Here is a 19,289-nt window from a genome sequence, read left to right on the forward strand (position 1 = left end):
CGTTTGTGGGGGATCTTATTCTTGAAACTCGAGTTAATTACTCTGACCAAAAGTGATTATTCATAAATAAGGATAAACTAGCCAATAGTGAAAAAGACTCTCGTTGCGACTAGAAAAAATAAGGGATTCTCATAAATAACACGCAGCAATTCTCCAGTGAAATGAATACATATTTCTTTGATATTAAACGGTCACGGGAAACAATATATCACCGAAAGACAACCACCATAAGGCTACAACATTCCCGTTGCGCAATTCGACCTTGTAGATCATCAATCAAATGTCACTTTCTAATTTACAATAAAATAAAACTTTATTTAACGGAAAAGTAGAAAAATAAAAAAAAAACTTTTTTAAAATAATAATTAATTTATAATAAATTTAGACAAACTTTAAAAACAATTGTACTAAAAAAAATCTTATACATTTAAATTACATCAAACTTAAAATATTAATAATAACTATTTACTTGAATATTAAAAATTTAAGAATCAAGTTAGTGTCATTTCTAGATAGTTTTTTACCAAGATCGACTCCTTTTAATTGTTGCGTTTAAAATATATATAGCATGTACTTGATCAACCCATATGTAATATAATAATATAACTAGAATATAAAAAAAATGATAAGCCAGTGCCACTACAAGTCATCCAGATTGATCAAGAATTTGCGGGAGAAACGGGTCGTTAATCTCTTCCTCTTTCTCTTATAATATATAAGCCATGACACTGCCACTGAAAAATCACTCTTTTTCAATTTACCAAATATAACTTGGACTATCACTTCACTTTTGACTTGGAACATTTAGACCTGAACTCGCATCCGATGAAGACTTCATCAAACACCATAGACGACACTTTTATCCAGAGAAACAGCTGCTTTTTAAACAGTAACTTTGAATACTCATAAATAAAAAACAATTTATGAACTATCGTAATTTAAACACCTCAAATTATTACCATACTTACAGCACAATTAAGACAAAATTAGGCATTAATTGAAAATTTAAAATTTAAAACAAATGCTAACCAAATGAGCTTTAATGAACCATTAAAAAAAAAGTCTTAATTCTGTGATTCAAAATTTACCATTGAAATCTAATTTAAAAAAATACAAAAATAATGTCATTAAAATAGTATTGTTATAACGAATATAATGCAAGCTAAACATATTTATAATAAATAAACAGTTATTATAAAGTATGTATATACTAGATATAATAGATAATATGATACGTGTACTTTCTATAAAATAATATTGCGTATTAGATAGGGTCAGAAAATTATAATTACCTAATATATATGCTTATCAGTCAGTATTCATAAGGGGGATTCAAAGGGTTTTACGCACGCCCTTTACTTATACGTCTTGAAGATTAATAAAATAATAAAATTTTATAATTAACAAATTTGCATCTGAACCCAAGGGTGTCACTCTAAATAATTAAATAAAAAATATATGGATAGTGTGTGGATCACTTTAGCGTCGGAGTTGTTTTATGAAGAAAAATCCGTAAGCTCTCGCAAGCTCGTCTGGGGGTGTGAAAGGCTAATTGAAACAAAGCTGAAGGCTTCTGGCTTACAAATATGGACTCATTTTTTTCTCGAACCCCTAGTCTCTCGATCTGCTCAGATAGAGAGGAGAGCCACGTAACTGATATAAAAAGAGGGACACGCTCGAGGCTCAACAGGTAAGCCCCGTAAACGTTTTGCGGGCGAACGTGAAAGTTCACGTCACCGCATTGTGGCCAAATTGAAAACTAAATAGAGACAAAAGAGTATTGCCCTATTGGCTTAGGTCTAATCCGAAACGGTGTCGGTTTCATTTCGTAAGGGAATGGCCAACTGTAAATGGCTACGGATGGGGGGATGATAAGGAGAAATGGTTTCCTATACGGTTTTACGACACGGACTGTGCACACATTGAGACAGAGACCTAGGCAAATGTATAAGCCGATTTAGAGAAAATCTTTCCATAAGCCTTAAATTTAATTAAGCGTGAATCAATCATTGTTTTTTATTCTAAAATATGAGTTTATAATTATAATATATATATTACCCAATATTTTTTTTATGGGAGATTAAATGTGTATTGAGATGAACCCTATTTTATAAAATAATATATATATTAAATATATGACTTTTTACGTAAAATATGGAGGGAATTTTATCCATCTTTATGGTAAGCTGCTTGATTTGGAATTTTGAGCAAATGCATATTTTTCTGACAATTAAATTGCACTCATTTATTTTGTTACTCAATCCGATGTTCTAAATTTCATGCCTAAAATATGACAGGAAGCATAAAGAGAAACGTATCTTTTGTTATTGAGAACTCATTCTATCTAGCATTTATATATATTAATATGCTAATTTGAATACAGCCGATAGAGAGATTATCGGGAAACTGCAGCTTATCTATAAGTCTAAATTAAGGGTGGACAAACATTTTGGCTACCTATAGGCAAGAAAATTTGGCCGCGTGTCACATATAAAAGTGTTTTTTGAATTAGGAAGATTATTTTATAAATTTTTAAAGCAATATTTTTAAACCAAAATTATATTTATTGTACAAAAATAATTTTTAATAAAATGTATAGCGTACTCACATTCACATTTGTGCCATTCTTTTCGACCTGCCACAAATAAAAAAAAATAACGTTATTATCAAATATTTAAAAAAAATTACATTTCTTATATAACACAAATTCTAAATACAATTCTAAATAAAATAAAAATGCAATTGAAAGAAAAACTTTGACATATATAATATATAACTTTGAATTTTCAATAATTTCAATTTTTCATTAAATCAAAAAATGACAAGAATTAAATTTTAATGATTTATTTATTAAAATATAACCATCGTGACCTGACAGGCAAACCCAATGCGTCACGATAGTCAAAAGTACTAATACATCATAATACACACAAATATAAACAAGACAAATCAACAGACACAAATCACCTCAACAGATGTGCATTGTCCCATACGAACTGAACCAAAACTCCATATGTGCAAGAGAAAATGTCAATATTACTATGGACAGAATTGAGCAGATGAATAGCCTTGGCCAGAGAAGAGTTGGCAAGTGCTCCAGTTCTAGACTTAACAGGCAAGAATAGTGGACGCGACCGAGAACTATAACCACCTTCAGGAGCCCACATTTGAAGCTGCTCGAGCACTGAAGGATTGTCTACGATGCCCTTGAGCAATTTCCAGAAGTGTTTAATTACATAAACACTTCTGCAAGTCGACAAAGAAACGTATCCCAGGGCTCCCAAAATAAAAGCACTGGGAAACAAGAACGGATAATACCCGTATTCCTTCAAGTATAAATATCGAAGAAATTTACGTTGTTTCATTCATTACATTGATTCATTACGCCTGGGATCCAAATGATGGAGCTAGTTTCTAGTATGCTGCGGACTAGAGTATCATAAAGAGTGCGCAATACTAAAGTATTCCTGAAGTAACGCGCATTTCTCAAGATAAAACCGAGCATTTTTAAGGATTTGCTATGAGTCTCTGCAATGTGCTGGCTAAATTTCCAACGTTCTTAGAAAGTCACTCCTAAATCCTTAGTTGAAGAAAACCTTTCCAGAAAATATCCGCCTAGATGGTATGAATATTTTGCCGGCGTTAATGACCTTGAAAATGAAATTGTGTGACATTTCTTTACACTGAAAGGCAATTGGTTATAGCAAGCCCATTTCCATATAGAGTTGAGATCCTCCTGTAGGTCGAGGGAATCAGAAATCGAATGCATTTTCTTGTAAATTTTCAAGTCATCTGCATATAATAAAAAATGTGAATGCTCTATTGCTGTTTCTATGTCATTAATGAACAATAAAAACAACAATGGACCCAAATTGGATCCTTGAGGTACTCCAGTAAGATAATATTTTTTTTTAGAATACAATTTTCATATTGTGGAAAACATAAAAGGTAGAAAAAAATATCAATAGAGATATTAATCATTACAACAACACATACAATTGTTAATAAAATTATGATACAATTTATTGAAAGAATGATATTTACATTAATTTTTTATTAAACCAAAAAAAATATCGGAATTACCTTATTGTTAAGAAGTCTCATATTTTTTTCGTATGTATATTTCTTATACTGTGCGATACGTAACTAAGTAAATAAAATTTTTAACAAAAGAAAAAGTAATCGTTTGAAATTAAAATGTAAATAATAAACATGTTTAAATTCACATAAAATATATACACATTAATTAGATTTATAATAAAATTATTTTTTTAAATTAAGAAGAATCTTTAGAAATATTTTCTTTTCTTTAAATATTTTCCCAAAACATACAACTGTATTTACGTAACAACATGAAATACACGCAACACATTAATTTTATAAAAAATATACAAAAATAAATTATTTTTAGGAGATCAAAATTTTAATACAAAATTGACAAACCAACTAATAAAGTATTAAAATAAATAATTAAATATAAACAAATTCACTTTTTTATATGAAGCAATAAGTTATTCCAATTAGAGTATATTTATTAGTTAGCGACAAGACTTTTTAATTAAAAACGTAAATTATTTGCTTCGATTTCGCTAAGGACCTAATTGATCCAAGGAGCTCTTGAACTTAACAATAGCATATAAGACCTGTGCTTTCGCCTGAGTTCAATTTAATTGAATAAGAAGTCCTTCTAAAATATTTCATAACCAAAGCGAATTTATGTTCTTGACCCCATTGAATTTAATGTTTTCATAGATCGGCGGAAGATTACGTGTTCCGTATTTCACGAAGCAAAAAGTTGCGGAAATCTTAATGATCTCATCACCTTGATCTCATTGTCGGGGACAAAGTGTAATAAATCACAAAAAAATCTCGGGAAACGTCGGAAACAAATTGTACTAAATATCTGTACGATTCAGCCTACCTCTTTAATTCTTCGCCAAAGTAAGAAGAACTCCTCGAGTGTAAACTGGAATAAAGTTTTAATTGCAATATTTACACTTCATTTATTTCCCAGATGAAACTTCCTGCAGGCACGGTTTGCCACCGCTGCGTCACATACACTGATTTGCATAAAAAACTTTTTTATTATATATTTTGCAGAAAAATCGACGGTAAAATTATAACGTTTTACTCTGCTCCTGGCAACATCCCAACGGCAATAAAATAGTGAAATTGATAAATTGATACGAGTATAAATTGTATTTTATAGCGTGAAAGTGAATAGATATGCGAATATATATTTTTTTTTATCTTTGTGTAATAGTTAGAATGAAAAATATTTGCTTAACATAAATTCATAGGTACACTCAATTTTTTTTTGTTTATTGATTGTATCATTAGTTTTTCGTTAATACAACACAAGCACACATAATCGAAATTAATCATGTATACATACAATAACTTAAGGACGGAATAGCGTAGTCCGTAACGTCTCTGACTAGTACCTTTGGGGTTGCGGGCTCGAGCACCAGCAGTAGCAGCATAAAAAAAAACTGCCCCAGGTGCAATGACATCTATTGGTTATCAATTTTCAGTCTGGTAGTTAATACTTACTTGTAAGTATTTATCATATGTTGTTGACTTACTCAGTTATTACAGATTTATCCCATTGTAACGCATTGGGCTTACGCTTGTCAGGTTACAACAGAAGATTTATTAAAAAATAATAAAAATACATAAATAAAGGACTTCGGCAAGCTACGTTCTGTTTTTATTTATATAATATTTCGACGAGCTACGTTCGGTTTTATATCGACAATATTTCGGCAAGCCACGTTCAGTAGTATATCCGCAATATTTCGGCGAGCCACGTTCAACTCAACGGAGCTGCCACATTCAGTAGTATATCCGCAATATTTCGGCGAGCCACGTTCAACTCAACGGAGCTGCCACATTTTGAAACAAAAAGCAATCCAATCTTGTGAATATTTTATTTATATTTTTAAAATGGAAAGCTTCTTTTCTTTTCTCCGCGTAATGGAAACATCACCTTTGATTAATCCAAACGTAGATATAATCGGAAAACTTCCACCAAAATTGGGTGTAAAAGTCTTCAGGTATATTTTAAAAATATTTTGTATTTTTTTCTCAATATTATATCTAATCACTTTATTTTTTTTACAGGATGCTTGATGGATATTCGTTATATACTGCTTCTCTCGTTAACGTCAAATGGATGAAAATCATCGAAAGCAACAAGGAATTAAGGAGCAAACTAAGGAAACACATAAGAATAGCCAGGATGGATAAGATCAACCAAAGAAGACTCATTTCAACGGAAGGAATTATCAAGAAGACATCTCCAGCCACTCAATTCAACAAGAGCTTCAGTCTGCCTCAAACGACCAAGAGAGAACAAAGCCCCATTGTAAGGCAAATGAAAAGACAGAGACTTGAAGATACTTTTAATATTAGCTTAAAACGAAATATGTTTAATTAATTATATTTTTAGCATCAAATTTTACTAAGCAATAAATAAGTTGTGACTAAATCACTATATTTTTTTTTTAAAACAACACACTTTTATAATTTAAATTCGCTATAATATTTTGAAATAATTTATTGTAACCTACTAAACTTGTTGATTTATTTTTTATTTTTTGCGGATTTTTATTGTAAAGGAAAGTCATTGTTATTAACATTTTTAACATAATATTATTTTTAATATTAACCTAATAGAAAATGTTTTTATTTTTTATTACCAAAACAGTTTATTAATAATAAGTAAATAAGTTATGCTAATGGTTAATAATTTTTACCGGCAATGAATAAAAATATGCTAAAAATGCACCATATTTTTAATGTATAATAATTAATGTTTATTTAATTTATTAATAAAAATATGATCATTCGGTCTTGATTTGTCACAATAGTCAAAAAGTTCGTTTTATTGTTACTATATAAGTATTTTTGCTTTGCCGAATAAGTGCGTTCGTCACACCGACATCATACAAACGAACGTGACGATCGGAGATTATGCAGTTGTTTTTAATCTTTTGAATTTTTGGGCTCAAAAACCTGTAAAAAAATTAATACGTTACCACTTCTGAACCATATAGTTGAACTAGCCTACTTATTTTCTGGTTTAATCTGAGCGTCCTACATATACGAATTAGGTGTTCTCTTATCAAACGCCCGTCAAATTGAAATGGTAAACGCTTTACTTTCGCCGTAGGAAAAAACAGCGCGCATTCGGCGAAAGCCGTCAAAGCACTCACAAAGCACTCCTTCTTGGGCTGAGAGTGCTGCTACCCTCGCCCACACCATCGCTCGCCGCGTTTCGGCCATCTTCCTCGCCCCTCCTGCCCGACACCGCTTCCCCATCAATCCATTAGCGGCCAAAGATCCAAACGCTGTTCTGCGCCGACCAACTTGGCGACACACATTTTCCATTTCTGTTCCGCCGCCATCACCGCCCCCACCACCACCGTGGCAATCCCACTCTCGTAACTCTTGGCTCGTCCATAATTGAATGCAAACTGAGTCCATTGTCCGGTCGCAGGCAAGGAGCCGATAAAAGGACCGTCACTCTCGTTTAAAAACATCCGGACCAACTTTTTAGCCGCATTAGAAGTGAATGTTTTTAATCCTCTCCATTGCTCTCTCGATGGAATAAGCAAACACTAAATCCAATTATATATAAAAAAAATATATAAAATACTCAAATATCACGGACCTGAAAATATAAGTTCTAGGTTATACCATAACACTTATTTTAAATACTCATAAATTTAAAATTATTTTAAGTGATCATTTTTGTTACAATAGTACACGAAACATTATTTAAATAAATTAAATTATAAAGGGACGCCTTATTAACTATTTTTGTAATTAAAACTAGTAGACAAGTTGCAACGATATTTGTAAAAACATTTTGGCGAAAGAAATGCAGTTATCATTTATTTAAATAATAAAAATTTCTACCGACACAATCTAGTTTTGTCTATTTTTCAAAAATAATTTACAAATACAAAAAAGTTGATTTTTTGCTTTACAAATGTATATTCGTAGTTTTAGTGTTATAACTAATTTTACGACAGAAATATGTAGATCAAATTTGAGAAATGCTTTAAATGCAATTTCTGATTTGAATGGAATATGACACTAAGATCAGTTTCAGCTGCCAAAGATCATATTTATATGCGAAATTCGTTCAGACAAAAACCATTTCGCTTAAGAATCGGAGTTTTCCATGAGCCAAAACTCCCGAGACTGGGCGCGTTGTTTTAAGACAATGCTCTTGTCGAATATGACGTTTACTTTTAGCGAGTTCCTTTAAAGTAAAGTCACTACAATAAATAAATGTTCAATACAGAAGTTATTTTAGTGTTTGCTGGGTAATATATGTATCATAATTCAAGTTTATTTTTAATTATTACAATATCAAATCACTGAATTTTTAATAATATATTTTTTATAGCTATTTAGAATTAAATCCGTGTTGAAATTTGTATATTGCTTAAATTTTCAAGGTATATATTAATATCGATTCATGCACAATTTTACCTATAATATGGTTAGAATTTATGCAGCTTATTCTTTAATTATCAAACTGATGCCATCATGTCGTGTAACATAAGCTCTCTCCTTAAGTAACGTGTATTATACTTCGCATCATTATAACACAAAATTATTCCATGGATTTATTATTAATTTTATTCCACTCGCATTTCACATTATTTATCCAATTTTAATAACGTATCCGTATTGAATTATTCCAAGAATCGTATAAGGTCGCACACACAAAATCGTATGTGCCAAAAATAACACAGCAACACTGGTAACAAGTAGACGAAATGGTCCCGAGAAACCCTCTTTACATCTCTTACTTCTTTCTAAACTTCAAGAAGGGGTTGAGTGCCGTGCTTTTAAAAGTAATATATTATTTTGTTACTTTTCCATTAGAGGCTGAAATGTAAATACACATACATATGTATTATACATATGAATACAGGAAATAAAATATCTACAAAGTGCTGTAAACTTTTTAATTAAAATATTTTTGACATTCTTTGCAATATATGTAAATTCAGCATTGATAACATAGATGACATATATACTTTGCAATATATATAAACGCAGATAAGTGTGACAACTATTCAGCTTTATATATTCACAAGCACATATTGATCTTAAAACTTACTAAGTGTATTAGAATACTGCTTAAAACTATAGTAAAACTAAATACGATTTTTTTATCCGTAACTGACTTTACCCACTAAAAGTTTATTATATATAATAATAAAATCACAGTTAAGCTGCCATTTAATTCCAATTTCAAATGAATTAATATGTCCTATTATTAATAAAAAAAATTAAATAAATAACATTTTCGTCATATAATGTTAATTTACTACAAAATACAAATAAAAATGGCAATTAAACAGCAACAAATTTAAATAATACTACTTTTTTACCATTGTGACTCATTGGGGTAATCTTTTAAGTCACGCTGGTCTTACTTTAATTTAAATAAATAATTATTACTGCTTGCAATAGTCAAGAAGCTCGTTTTTTATTGCTGCGTCAATTGAGCGAAATATTATATATTGATGATAAGTTGAAGTCGACTGACTTTTTGCTTGCAATTCGTTACTTAAACATAATAAAAATAAGTTGTTTCTCTAAGAATTCATCACAGGTGATAAAAAAACATTATAACAGCGTTAGTCGAAAAAGATCATGGTCATAGTAGAGACTATCGCTGGGGATTTGAACCAAAGATGTTAATGTTATGTGTCGTGTACCACTAGCTGCTGCTATTAAAGTGAAGTATTGATTCCACTAAGTACTGCTTACAATTCACCAAACTGAATGAAGCAATCGTATGAAAGAGTTCATAATTAGCCAATATAAAAGTCATGGAAATCGGCAAAAACTATTGCAATTATTTTGGATTTATTACCATAATTTTTCTATATAAGTAACATTCTTAATATGAAATGATATTTGTGTTTGTACTTTAAGTTACTTGCGAAAAAAATATAATGATAATATTTATATATATAATTAACGAGAAAATGACGCTGTTAAAATAAAATAAAATATAATCAATATTTACAGATAAATTTATTATGAAAAATTAAAGGAAAAAAAAACATTTTCAATTTTATATTGTATCAAGGATTTGATTTTTATAATTCAGTCTTTTTTTAATTTTGTATTATATTTTTTCTTATATTTTTACAAAATTTTCTTATAATTTATTTTTTTCTGAATTCCTAAAATTTCTAAAATTATTAATTTTTATTTCATATTTTCCTAATTATAATAATAAATAATAATAAAAATAAAAATGTAATTTGCTCCGATTAATTTTCAAGCCGCCGGTAATGCGTTCAGTTGTTTCGACCAATGAAAAATAAGCATTCAAATATAAAACAAGATGGCCGACAGAACCATGACAACAGCTTTAAATAATTATTATTTAATAATAAAATTTTGCTACGCGACAATAATTTTCATTAATTCGTCGTTTGACTGAATAGAAATAATCGGATTGCAAATTAACTAGGTGTGTTATAACTATGAAAATTAAATATATACATAATGTGTTGAGGATTAGAAGAATACATTGATTAAACTAGATAAACAATCATAAAACAATCTTCGTACTGAAATCCTCAAATTTTGAATTCCCGGCGACGGGCTCCGAGGCCGAAAAGTGAGTTTTTTTTATAAATAATAGATGTGTTATAACAATTAAAATTAAATATATACATTATGTGTTTAGGATAAGAAGAATACATTGATTAAATTAGATAAACAATCTTCGTAATGAAATCTTCAAATTTTGAATTTCGGCCCCGTCGCCTGGCTCCGAGGCAAGTGAGTTTTTCATTTTATATTACATATACATTATCATTGCTTCCGATTTAATGCACATATACGTTAAATTTTAAGAATTGCAAATAAACCAGGTATGTTTTAAACGTGAACGTGTAATATATCCTTAGTATGTATAAGAATTGAAAGTTAATGTCGATCAAATCGGCGCTGTCGCAGTGGGAACGCTATATATATCAGCCAATGCACAACTTAAATGTGTAGTTTCTTGGATGTTATCTAATAAAAGACATTTTACAATAATTACAAATATGTGATTGCATACCTTAGCCAAAATACCTAAGAGTGGCTTATTTTTAATTTTGATGAGGCAAAATATGTATGTGTACGTCATAGTTTTTAGTCAATTTTGGCTCTGTACCATCATTCCTCTTTAGAAAAAGCCAAATTCTAGATATTCAGTTACAACAAACTTATGTAGTATGTTCTTTATAAAAAGATAATACTTTCTGATAATGACTTTAACATGAGAAGATTCACTGTTTATATATACCAATTCTACGTTGTAGCCATATGGGTCATCAAATTGTTTCATCATTGCTTCTGAAAAATAATTAAAAACAATAAGACCTTTACCGAGAGTAAACATTGAACACATTATTACTACTAATATAATTCTCAAGTTATTTTGATGCTGTAGTAATACGATAAATAAAAATATAACATATTCAATATAACGAATTTTCAGTATATCGAAATATATTTATTGAGATTTCACTGTACAATACTTAATTTATTATTATCTAGCTAAGTTTTAAACCTATTCATAAATGATATACAATATTTAGATTTATCATTAAATATCAAAATTTTAAATCTAACGTTAAATAATATAAAATGTTTTTTTTCTGGAAATATTTAGTCAAGTTCTACACCTATTTTCAAATGAATTGAAAATGTTAAGTAGCTTTTTATAGATTGAACCATTTTGACTATCATTGAAAATCCTAAATAATAATGTCTAATTTGAACCATTCAATTTTAAAATATATTTTTAAAAATCAGAACGAAGCAAAAATAATATTTAAAACCCAAAAATTTGATAGTCTGGTATTCGCACACTTGCTAGCTTTGATATTACCGACAGCTAGTATTTTTAAGTCATTAATCAGTGTATTTTTATTTTTATGTTGACCGGCAAAAAAATGTTTGTTAATCATATATCATATATTGCTAAACAATGTTTTCAAAATGTTAATCGAAAATTACTGTCTGATTTTTAACCACCTGCTCTGAATGTAGCTGTGGATTGAGCGGATTTAAAACTGTGATTGGAAGGGCACAAATAAGTCTATTAATTTATATAAATTAGTAAAGTAGATGACAAAAATTTCTCTAGACCAGTTTAACTATTGTTAAAATGAAAGATGGTTTAAAAACACTGGTAGTTGACGATACAAAGCGGTAATTTCCATTTTATATAATATCTTAAATACTCTTTACAACGTCTCTACCAACATTTCGAGATCCAAATAATTCCTATATTTGATACGTTTTAGTTGATTTTGTCATTGACTTGAAGTTGACCCAAGCGTCTTACGCAACAAATTGTGTTAGTAAATTATGCTTTAAGTGGTAAATAAGCTTTAAATTTCCAATCTTATAAAAGAGGGGGATCAAAATTTTAAAATTTTAACCCTCGTTCGGCAGTGTGTCAATTTGGCCGCTCGAGGGCGTCTCAAATGTTTGCTTGGCGAATTGAAGAATTCTGGAGCCGCGCTAGGCCCTCCCCCATCCTCCACATTCGGATGGTTTAAGGAAACATCCTTTCTCTCTTTGCAGCGCCACTCGGCAGTAATGGATATGTCTCCTGAAAGGACCACCCCAAGAACGACACAACACAACATCCACTCCGCGGGCCGCCACTTACGGCCCCCGTCGCCCACCGACCGTGGGGGCTCCCATCCGAAATGCTTTGTTGGCCTAATGCATACATGGAGCGCTTAATGCACGCACTCCCAATTATTTGTCATACAGTCAATTTCACTCGGAGCCCATTCGTGGTCAGGGCGTTTAATATATTCTTTGAAAGGCCTTCGTGATATGCAAGAAGGCGAGTGTTCAGGCCGTACGCTTCAAACTGTAAGTAACCGAGCGCCTGAGTCGACAACATAACACAATAACAAATAAATCTATTTCGAACCAAACATATTGAAGAAGTAAAAAAATATATTCTTGATAAAAATAAGTAAATATAAAAAATAACAAAATTAAAACTTCATGTTTCCTCTTAAATTTAGTTTTAAAGCAAAACAAATTCGAAACAATTTTAGATAAAATAAATCCAATCACATTGTCGTAGATACTACACAAAAATATGTTACTTCAAAATATTTCGATAGTATATTTTTTTAAATACTTACAAATTGTTATTCTATATGCAATAAAAAAATGTTCAAATAAAAAAGTTACTACATACATGTTTCCAACTAATACATGAGCTAAAATAATTACATATTATTCAACGTAATGACAAATCTATATAATTACTATGCAAAACTTTTCTTCATAAAAATCGTATAACATACTTTTTCAATTACATAGTAATTTGAATAAAATATAAGATATTCTTATTCAGATTTATCGTCAGATATTAGTCGATTTATATCTTCAATCAAGATCAAACGTATATTAAGATGGAGAGTCATTTAAAATCACTTTTAGACGAAAACGTCAAACACTTGAAATCCTTTTTATCCTTATTTGGATTTTGGCCTCACCATCTCACTAGCGCAAAATTATCAATCCGATTTTTATCCAACTTCTTGGGCTTTATTAACATAATTGTATGCGCCATAGTTTTAGGCTGTGGAATAGGATTCATGGTGGAAAGTTGGCCAAACTTACCAAAAGTTACAACAGCTCTTGCAACAGTCATTGTCGATAACTTGACTATGATAAAAATTCTGATACTCTATTTAAAAAGAAATGGCATTGCTTCTACTATTGAAATGGCCATATTATCAGATTTTACTAAACATTTTCCACTTCTAAAAATGGCCATGAAAGCTAGAGTAACTGATGGTATAAAACAAAGAAAAAATCAACCTTTATTTAAATTGAGAAAATTTTTGGAAGACAGCATGCTTAAAACATTGAAGAGATGCAAAGTCATATTTGTAATGAATTCCTTTTTTGTGAGCGCCACAGTATTGAGCTATTGCGCATTACCTTTAATTTATTTGACCATGAATTTGCTGCCAGGAAACTCTTTTAATAAAAAGGAATTTATTTTACGTAAGTTATATTGAATCTTATACGACATTAAAGTAATCAAGCACTATCTACACTATTTATATTTAAGCTTATGAAGCAGGAGTACCATTTGATAAAACTACGACGCCAGGATATGAACTTTTATATCTTCTACAAATATGGGCATCATTTGTCACATGTCCAGGTTGTATTTTTGTTTTAAATGGATTTATTATTTATCAATAAAATATTTTTTAGGACAAATTGGAATGGATACATTATATATGTGGCATGTAATAATAATAAAGCGGCAATTTGAACTGATTATTCACGTCATGGAAAATATAGAAGAATATGCGAAAGATTGCTTAAAGTTAAAATACCAAAAAGAAGATGAAATAATAAATAAAGAAGAAAAGAGAAATATGGTTCAAGACATATTAGTGCAATGCATTGAACACCATAATAAATTGATGAAGTAATATTAAAATTAGCATTTTAATATTTTTTTATATTTATTAAATAGATTTTTAATTTCAGTTTTTTCGAACTATTCAACTCGGTCTTTGGCATTTTAGTTTTGGCGCAAATGCTATCAAGTTCTTTAATGCTATGTGTTGTATTGTTTAAAATGAGAACAGTAAAAAAATATCTACTTCATAAAGCATTATAAATAAAAATAAAATACTAAATAAACTATTTTTTTTAGGATTTGGATAACCGATTTATTTACATGTTTTTCATAATTGCAGCAACTAGTCAACTTTTTCTTTTTTCTTGGTCTGGCCAACAAATCATAAACATTGTAATTTGCTTTCTTTTATTTTATAACACATATTTTTTTAATAAACACAGTTTTAAAAAAACATTTTAGAGTACAAAAATACGAGAGAGTGCTTACGCAATTGCTTGGTATAAGTTTCCAGTGAAATTCAAGAAATCTATCATGATGTTAATGAGACAAACTCAAAGACCTATAAGAATGCTAGCTATGGGATTTACAACTTTATCTTTCGAGACTTTCACTTCGGTATATATTAAATAAAAATATTATTAATATACTATAATAAATTATACTAATTATCTTTTCAACAGATTTTAAGCGCTGCTTGGTCATACTTTACACTGCTAAAAACCCTATACGAGGAAAAATAAAATAATGTACCTTATGATTTGAAAGCTTGAATCCGAAAGAACCAGTAATTTTTACATTTTATTGTTCCTTAATATATATTTCTTAAATATTGTTGTCTCTTTATAATTATTTTCGTCTTTTTCTGAGGATGAAGTCTTCAATTTTCTATCTAGGTTTATACTATAATATATTTATACGTAACTAGCTGTCGGTACTTCACTTTCGTGAGGTACCGTAGCTAGCGAGTGTGCGGATACCGGACCCTAAACTTTTTGGATTTTAAATATTATTTTTGCTTCGTTCCGATTTTTTAAAATATATTTTAAAATTTAATGTTTAAAATTAGACACTATTGTTAGGATTTTCAATGATAGTCTAAATGATTCAATCTATACAAAACTACTTAACATTTTCAATTTATTTGAAAATAGTTTTACAACTTGACTAAACAGTTCAAGAAGGAAACAATTAATATTATCTAACGTTTGAATTGAAATTTAGATATTTAATGATAAATCTAAATATTGTATATCATTTATGAATAGGTTTAAAACTTAGCTAAATAATAATAAATTAAACATTATACAGTGAAACCTCAATGAATATATTTCGGTATACAGAAAATTCGTTATATTGAATGTAAGGACGATGATATATTTTTTTTATTATTAATTACCATATTACAACAGCAGAAAAATAACCTCTTATAAGGTTGACAGATCGTGTTTTGTCCATTTTTAGGGATACTTTATGAAACACAATAAAATTTGTGAAAAAATGTTTTGTAAAAAAAGTTTGAGGGTCAGTGAAACACCTGTAATGTCGCTTTTTTAATGCACAGCATTATATAATATAATAATTAATAAATGCAAAAAGTTTTTACTTTATTTAAAATTAAAAATGAACTAAACATATATAAAATCTTTAATAAATAATATTATTTTTAAGGTTGAAAAAAATATTTTTTATTTTATTATGGATTTTAAATATTCTATAAATAAAATATAAATCAAATTTGATTTTAAAAAAACACCCATCAACATACATTAATTAATAATTATTTTAATCATATCGTCTAGTACAACCTATCTTTATTGGATATCAGAAAAAAATAACATTGAATTATTTTCTAATGCAAATTTTTTTTTTTTAAAACATACATTTCGAACAATATTTTCAATTACGTTTCTTATTTAAATATATTTATTTAGACTACTTATTGCTTATATTTAACACCATCTATTTGCATAAAAATATGTCTAAATAGAGGTAAAAATTTATAAATTTCGTATATGCAATACCTGTTAACTTCGCCAGCCATCCCTATCATAGTAAAGAGTGCAGTATTTCTCTGCTTCATAACAAAATTACCAGGCCCTGCTAGGTACTGTTGGATTTGCCTGAGATAAAGCAAATTATATTCATTTAATGTTGACACATTGCGCATATACAAAAATATATTCCAAATTATCAATACATAATGAGCTTATGATATACTACATATGACTGACAGACTATATATGGACTTTTCAAAATCTTAATTTTAAGACTGGGATTAAAAATACATCTCAACCTTTCTACCTAATCTAACGTTTACTCATATCCTTTTGATGACATTTGTAATAAAAATAATGATTCTTATTTTATAATGTATTAAAACAACTGTATATGCTGTTGTAGATATTGTCAAATAAAATTATTAGTATGTAATTATAATGAATAACTCAAATATATTCATAGCAATCATAAAAACTTTTTTCTTTAAAAGAACACAAAACATATTAACATGTAATATATATTGAATGGCTGTTTATACACAAAACACAAACGCAGCCGTATAATTTGTATAAATATTGACACAAAAAACTTTTCTTATTATGTTTTACCCAAAATGAAACTATAGTACTACGTCAAATGAAAATTTTCCTACATTCAACCAAATGATATCGCACAATATGGAACTCGGTGAGTTTTAGCTATGAAATTAACTTTAAAAATACAAATACTATAAATACAACAATATTTTAATCAGGAGAAAATAGGGTTCAAACATCTAAAATGGAAAATCATCTCAGATCATTATTAAGTTCTAATCTTAAGCCTTTAAAACGCATGATATCACCCTTCGGATGGTGGCCACCACATGCATCCAACAGTAAGAGATATATGCGTATATATTCAAATATATGCGGAATCTTTACCATCATAATGGGTACTCTCATAAATTTGACCGAGCTGAGTTTTATGGTCCAAGCTTGGCCAAGTTTTCCAGAAGTGGCCAGCGTTGTTGCCACGGCCGCCACTGGTGTACTGACCACTCTAAAGTTCACCACAGTGTTCTTCAAAAGGAAAGCTTTGAACTACGTAATCCACGTGTCTCTGGTATCAGATTTCTTGATGAAGTTTCCGATGCTGAAGAAGACCATAGAAATGAACAAACACATCAACGATTCTAGAATTCAACCAATGCTAGATTTAAGAGCTCATCTGCAAGATTCACTTTTGAATAAACTGAGGCAATGTAAAATGTTATTTAGATTGAATACTTTCTTCGTGTTCATCACAGTAATGGTTTATAGCATGCTACCGTTGATAAATGTTGCGATTCATGGTAAAAGAATGTCTAAAAATGGGCAAGTATACACACGTAAGTGTATTAATTATTTTTTTACACATATACAGATTTTCTTCTCATATTTTATTTTATACTTCAACAGCTTATAAGTCATCAGTGCCTTTTGATCAAACCACATCGCCTGGCTATGAATGTGTTTACATATTTCAGATATATGGATCAATAATAACCATAGCAGGTATAGAAATTTATAAATTCAGTTAATTATCAATACACCAAATTAATTTAATCAGTATAAAATAATAAATAATATAAACACTTAGGTTATGCAGGAATCGATACACTATACATGTGGCAAATAATTTTGATGAAGCGTCAATTCGAAGTCATCATTCATATTATACAAAATATAGAAAAATATGCCAAAGCTTATGTAGTAATGGACCAAGGAAGTGAAATTAATATTTCTTGTAAATTTAAAAATCATGTAATTTTCGTTCAAGAAATAGAGAAAAAAGCTCAAGAAATTTTGATCCAGTGTATCGAACATTACTCGAGATTAATAAAGTACTTTACTTTAAATTTATTTATATATTTTTATTACATAGAATTTAATTGTATGTTTTTGTGCAGATTTTTCAAAAAGTTTGATTCATTATTTGGATTATTGATTTTGGCACAAATGTTTACGAGCTCATTGATTCTTTGTACGGTAGTTTTTAAGTACAAAACTGTAAGTTTATTAAAATATAATGCTTATAATCAGTTTTACATAAATGCTTTTATTTTTTATATCAAGGAACCAGAAAATAGACTCACGTATTTTTTCTACCTTATAACAGCAACTCTACAACTTTTTTTATTCTGTTTATGCGGACAAGAAATCATCGATATTGTAACATCTTTTTTATTATTTATATTTTCAAATTCATCCTAACTATATATTTTTTAGAGCACAAAAGTTGGAGATGCAGCTTATGAAATGCAATGGTATAAATACTCACCAAAATTTATTAAATTACTTGTAATGCTGATTCGACAAACTCAAAAACCAATCAAATTAACAGCACTTGGATTCAGTTTCTTATCACTGGGATCGTTTACATCGGTATGTTTATTACAAATATTTTAGTAAATCATAATAATATTTTTTATATTTTTTTACAGATATTAAGCGCGGCTTTGTCTTATTTTACATTACTGAATTCACTGTATGAAGATAAATGACATGATGCCTATCATCAAATATATTCATTTAATAATACTTATGATTATTAGAATGTACCACACAAAACAAAAATAAAATCCAGGAACGGAGAGTTAAGGGATGACTCATCGACAATTTTTTTACTGCGTCATACTGTAACAGTCATCTGAGCTACAATTGAGTAGACAGTCGAAACTTAGCTGTCATTGAAAACAGATGACATGCACCGTACAAAGTGTCCTTCAGCCGCTCACAGAAAGCCTACGCCGATAAGCCCTTCAAAGAACATACACAAGTCATAATAGCGAATTTTCAACGGCGTATATTATAGT

The 19,289-nt window shown here is 29.3% G+C and overlaps 1 protein-coding gene across 1 annotated transcript; it reads left to right on the top strand.

The window, feature by feature from the left end:
• Window positions 1-17,383: 17,383 nt before the first annotated feature.
• On the top strand, window positions 17,384-18,977 carry LOC148233460 (uncharacterized). Its single transcript, XM_088190718.1, has 4 exons — window positions 17,384-17,822; window positions 18,074-18,183; window positions 18,703-18,858; window positions 18,918-18,977. Exons 1-4 carry the CDS (start codon window positions 17,384-17,386, stop codon window positions 18,975-18,977), a joined length of 765 nt encoding a protein of 254 aa, XP_088046844.1.
• Window positions 18,978-19,289: the final 312 nt, after the last annotated feature.

This window comes from Plectrocnemia conspersa, unplaced genomic scaffold, assembly GCF_051122295.1.
Source record: "Plectrocnemia conspersa isolate PC_06_02 unplaced genomic scaffold, ASM5112229v1 ptg000008l, whole genome shotgun sequence".
NCBI classification, from domain to species: domain Eukaryota; kingdom Metazoa; phylum Arthropoda; class Insecta; order Trichoptera; family Polycentropodidae; genus Plectrocnemia; species Plectrocnemia conspersa.